This window comes from Narcine bancroftii, chromosome 11 (assembly GCF_036971445.1).
Source record: "Narcine bancroftii isolate sNarBan1 chromosome 11, sNarBan1.hap1, whole genome shotgun sequence".
NCBI lineage: Eukaryota > Metazoa > Chordata > Chondrichthyes > Torpediniformes > Narcinidae > Narcine > Narcine bancroftii.
Genome location: NC_091479.1, coordinates 31,377,104 through 31,382,626, shown reverse-complemented (window position 1 = coordinate 31,382,626; position 5,523 = coordinate 31,377,104). Strand labels below are relative to the sequence as shown.

Here is a 5,523-nt window from a genome sequence, read left to right as displayed (position 1 = left end):
ATGTGACAAGTTGATTGTCAAGTCTTCTATCCATGAATGGTTGCAAGTGTATCGATTAATCCGGCGAGTTTGTGTCTGTGTGTGTCTTTTACTCCTCGTGCGACTTCACTACATGTGTCAATAAAAGACAACTGTGTTCAAATTCGCCACCCTTGGTACCCCTCGAATCAGTTTCACACATATAATAATTGGTGCAGTGAGCAGGGTCCTTCGAGTTCTGACTGAACACAGCTGCAGTGGAGATGCTTTGGAATCAGGACAGGAACTATAGTGCAGGCAGGGAGAACAAGATCTGCGGGTGGACTGACGAGAGTGCAGGATTGGTGAGCTTGGCAAGCATGCTGGCAGACCACGGCAAACTGGTAGACTGGTCCAAGCTCCTGGATCCACATTTTGAGAAAATATGTCACCACGTGTTGTCCCACTTCAAGAAGTCGGGGTTCCCAAAATCTAAGGGGAATCAGAGGGTGCCTTTTGGCTGCCAGTGTTTCTCCTGAGAAAGAAATGTGAGGTCATAGAAAGGAAAGATTTGGAGAGGGCCCAGGAAAATAAGGAGATAAAGGTGGTCCAGCAGCGCTGCTGTGCACAGCAGGAGCCAGCACAGACTTCCCCAACCTGAGCCACTGATGTCGAGATGAGAGGGACAGAGGTAGCCAACAGGCATGCCGATCAAGGTCTGACTCCCCACCCCCCACACCCCCAGTGAGTGAGTTTGTACTGGCCATGGAGCGATTAGCCGAGGCCATTTGCCAGGATTCAGGCATTAAAGGTTTCAGAACAGGCCAGGAAGAGCATGAAATCAATTTATTTGCAGAAGTTGTTCTGATATATCTGACAGACCCGACACACTCATTGCCCAAGTTGTGCTCCACCCTGGAGGACTATGGGGAGATCTCTGGGTATAAGTTCTTTTGGGATATGTGCAAAATCATGTCACTTAGGAAGGGGGATTAGAGCCAATGTCAAGAAAATAGTCAACAAATGTGGCAGCAAAATGGGATCAAATATCTAGGAGTTAGAATAGATAACAACGAGTAATTTAGACCAGCTGAATTATTCTCCTCTTGCTTGGGGAAATTGAGGAGGATTTAAATGGTTGGATGTCCCTGCCCATTATACTAGTGGTGTTACAGAGAGGGGAGGTATCACAGAGGGGGGAGATGATGACACAGAGGGGGTGATGATGTCACTGCATGGGGCAGCCATAGCTGAGTTGTGCCATGGCACAGCAACAAGAGAAAGATGCCTCTCCTGGAAAGGGATTCTGGCCCACGTGTCGGAGTAGGACGCTGTCTCATCCCAGGGACCCTCTGATCAACAGGGTTATGTTTGGAAGCACCCTGCGCCCATGGGTGAGATAAAGAGCCTGTTACAGGCTCCCCGACTGGGACAGAACCTCCTCTGGCACCATCCTTCACCCAGTGTGGGCAGAGAGAATGGAGGCTGCATTTAATTTCCCCTCTCCCCACCCTGAGTGCAGGGCACTTTATGAGGCAGCTGGAGGGGAGTGGGGAGGGGAGAACAATGGCATGTGAGGGGATACAGGGATGGGGTCTGTAGGAGTGGAGGGGAGAACAAAGGAACGGGGTAGCACCACAGGCTAATGTCAAGGGAGATTGGATCAGAGATAGGGGACATAGGGTTGAGCTGGGGGGATGGGGTGCGAGGGGACGGAAAGGACTGGGGAAACCATGGGGGTGGTGTTGGGTGGGGGATGAGAGTGTGGTAGAGGAATCGGGGCAGGGGAGAGTGTGAGGTGTCTGAGAGAGAAGAGAAGTTGCGAGGGGGATGGAAGGCAGACCTTTCAACAGAAATGGGACAGAGCTCCCCCTCCACCTGGAATGGGATCTGTCCACTGAGAGACAGGACCGCTCCTCCTCCCCGTGGTTACAAGATCCCTTCCACCCTTGCATACACCCCCACACCCCCCCAACCGGGATAGGATTCTTTCTCCCAGTGGACCTGGATCAAGGTGCTAGAAAGTGTTTCTGCTGCGGTGGACCCAGCAGAGTTGAGCGATGAAGCATGGGTCTACCTCCGCCCCACCTGCTCCCTCATGCGATGAGGTCTCGCTTGCATCATGGAAGATCACGGTGTTGCTGAGCTTCTGGGAATGTGGAGGGCTTCTGCTAAACCCGTGGTAGGGTTCAGAGTGGTTCATCTCCCCGGGACGTGCTGAAGGTCAAGGATGACCCGATCCTCCCATGGAGGGAGGGTCGTAGACAAAGTGAACGGCTGCGGAACTGGCCTCAGTCTGAGGAGAGTGATCAAAGAGGAACCTGGGGTGGCAATATTTCTACTGAGAGGCTGGAACAAACCACCAGAGGATCAATTCTGACATTTAGGTGACCCTTGGAAGGGAGTTAGAGGGAGGGGGAGAGACTAACTAGGACAGCAAGGCTGGGTTGGGATAAATGACCTGTTGTGTACCCTCTGGGTGTGTAAATGCTGCTGCTTCTGCCCCAGAGGACATGGCAATAAGGTCACAACAGAGATGGCCACTCTGTGTCATGGACCCAACGTCCCCAAGGTGGTGTCCTGCACAGATGATAAAATCATCGACAATGGATCTTTCGGTGTGGTGTACCAGGCAAGGCTGGTGGACTCCGGAGAGCTGATTGCCATCAAGAAGATCTTGCAGGACAAGAGATTCAAGGTGAGGGGGAGGAGCAGTTGTGTGGAAATGGAACACCCTGATATTTAACTTTAGGCCTACACCACGTTCACAGGCCCTTGCGACACATGAGCCCGTTTCACACAATTACACCCAATTGACAAACACCCTAAACACATTTTTGAAGGGTGGGTGGAAAGAGGAGCATCTGACAGAGACCAAAGCAGCCATGGGGTTTGGAAACAGAAAGTCACACAAACCCACAACAGCAGCCCCCCTCCCCACACACAACCCCCCACCCCACACACACACACACACACACACACACACACACACACACACACACACACACACACACACACACACACACACACACACACACACACACACACCTGGCAAATATCAAAGATTTTCTGCAAATTCATTGTTTAGTAGAAGCTGGGAAAACAATCATAAAAACGGAAGTGATACTTCATTGAACCCCCTGACGAGTCCCCGCTCCAGCAACACAAAAAGTCCCCCCCACCGACTCTCGACGAGTCCCCCATTTCGGCCTCCCTTGGAGTTCACCACCTCTGACCTCTTGACGAATCTCCTCCCCGCCTCCCCCCTCAACTTGGACAAGTCGCCCCTCAGGGCTCCGAATCATCGCCCAGCCTTGCTGATGTTCCTCTCTCGCCATAGAACCGCAAACTGCAGATCGTGCGAAAGTTGGATCACACCGTCATCGTCCCTCTTCTCAACTTCTACTCCTCTGTAGTCAAGGTAAGATCCACCTGCACCCACCCCACCCCCACTCTGATGCATATCATTTGCTGCTACCTTCCCCATTCCTTCAATTGATCTGTCTCGCTGCAGCCTCTCTGTTGCCTCCATCCTGCCCCTCTGACCAGTGCCGACTCCTTGACACTGGCTGCCCTGCTCCTCACCCATTAACTCATGACCTCTTCCCATTTCAACTCCAGACAGCAGCAGCCAAGACCACAAGACAAGGTCGCCAAATTCGGCCACTCAGCCCCTCCAGTCTGTTTCCCCAATTCATTTCACGAATGTATTTTGCCCCATAACTCACTTCCCCAGAACCTTTTGGTGCCCTTCCAAATCAACGCCTGCTCTGAATCGTCCCAACAACTCAGCCTCCACATGTTCGACCCCAGACAACACCCGGCTGCAAACATTTCTCATCTCGAAACGTCAATGGTTTTTCTCTCCCGGTGAATCCTTGCCTCACGAGGGAGGGCGGTCAGAGCTGCACATTTTGTGCAGCCTCACCTGAAGCCGAATGATGGGGCAGCGGACGGGTCCACTACGGCCTGTTGACGCTCTGCTCGCTGAGCCCTTGGATTCATGCCATGTTGTGTTGAGCAGTGGGGGCATCAGGTCTACTGAGATCAGGAGGGGCTGGCACTCCAGTTGGGAGAGGCACTGGGTGTTGGAGGGTAAATCCAGCTGACATGTTTGTATTGTGTCCAAGAGAAAGAGGAGGTTTATTTGAATCTGGGTCTGGTCTATGTTCCCGAGACGGTTCACTGCATGGCCCAGCACTTCAACAAGGCCAAGCAGCCCATTCCCATGATCTACATCAAGGTGGTTGTGGGTCTGGGTGGTCAAATTGTCCACTGGGGCAAGCTTGGATGGTGGGGTTGGAGGATATGAAGGAGTTTACTGGCTGAGTCTCGCTGGGGACTGGATATCGATGAAGGGTGCATGAGGGTCTCAATGGGTATTGGTGAGGAGAGAAAGGGTAGTGAGGGGAGAGGGGCGGAGAGGATGATGAGGATGGATGTTGATTGGCAGGGAGGAGCCCTTCACCCACCTCCCCTTACCCTCAGGATATAGACCCGGCCAGTGTGGAGGCAGAGCTGGTCATGTTATATCGTTGTGTTGCCAGATGTTCATGTACCAGCTGTAGCAGAGCATGGCCTACTTCCATCCTCAGGGGGTTTTCCATTGAGACATCAAGCCCCAGAAGATGCTGGTAGATCCCGAGATGGCCTTCTTATTGCTCCTTTATTTCGGCAGGTAGATCCACCCATGTCTGTCCGTTCACCACCTCAACGGGGTGCTGATCCCTCTCCCCAACACGGCCTTGTCCCCTCCCCATCAGCTCTCACCCCTCCCCCACCAGCTCTCTCCCCTCCTCCCTCTCCCAACTTGCCCCTTCCACAGCTTAATAACTTATTCTAAATAAGATTGTGGGGGGCTTAGATGGAATGAACAGCCAGAAACCTTTCCTAAAGTGTCAGGTGCAATTCTCAGAGAGCATCCGCTTCAGGTGAGGGGAGATTTTTTTTATGCAGAGAGTTGTGAGAGCTTTGAATGCGTCACCGGAGAAAGTGGTAGCGGTTGGTAGAATAGGTACATATTAAAGTCTCTGAGACGAGCATGTGGATGTAAGGGAACAGAATTTTTACATGATAGAGGAATTTGGGGATATGGCGAGAAGGCAGGGTAGGTCGAGTTTGGTCATAAATTAGATCAGCCATGATCATATTGAATGGCGGAGCAGGCTCGATAGGCCATTTTTGTCCTACTCCTGTTCCCACTTCCTATGTTCCTATGGGTGTGGTACAGGTAAAGGTTGTGGAGAACATTTACAAAGGTCAGTACAGCCTTTATGGGCCAAAGGGCCTGTACTGGGCAGCAATGCTTGATGTTCTAATGGATGCGGAAGCTCTGGGAAGGGGTAAGGGAGGGACTGGCCAGGAAGTCTGCAGATGCTGGGGCCGAGGGCAATGCCCAGACATGCTGGGGAAACTCATGGATAGTTTTGTGAGGAGCAGGTCCTGCTTCACGAGTCAAATTGAGTTTTCCGAGGAGGTGTCAACGGAAATAGATGAAGGTCAAAGTCTGTATGTGCTGCACGAGGATTTTAGTAAGGTGCTTGACAAGGTCCCCACGGAGGCCTC

At 52.1% G+C, this 5,523-nt stretch overlaps 1 protein-coding gene across 1 annotated transcript; it reads left to right on the top strand.

Moving 5' to 3' along the window:
- The first annotated feature begins 1,232 nt into the window (after positions 1-1,232).
- Positions 1,233-3,740, top strand: LOC138746365 (glycogen synthase kinase-3 beta-like). The gene is made up of 3 exons (XM_069904559.1): positions 1,233-1,352; positions 2,467-2,656; positions 3,299-3,740. Exons 2-3 carry the CDS (start codon positions 2,495-2,497, stop codon positions 3,455-3,457), a joined length of 321 nt encoding a protein of 106 aa, XP_069760660.1. The 5' UTR covers positions 1,233-1,352; positions 2,467-2,494; the 3' UTR covers positions 3,458-3,740.
- The last annotated feature ends 1,783 nt before the right edge of the window (positions 3,741-5,523 follow it).

Bases quoted from the DNA above. Each gene is read 5' to 3' on its own strand.
- LOC138746365 (XM_069904559.1), top strand. From the start codon at position 2,495: ATGGCCACTCTGTGTCATGGACCCAACGTCCCCAAGGTGGTGTCCTGC. The intron at 2,657-3,298 runs GTGAGGGGGAGG...CTCTCGCCATAG, and splicing joins TGCAGGACAAGAGATTCAAG to AACCGCAAACTGCAGATCGT.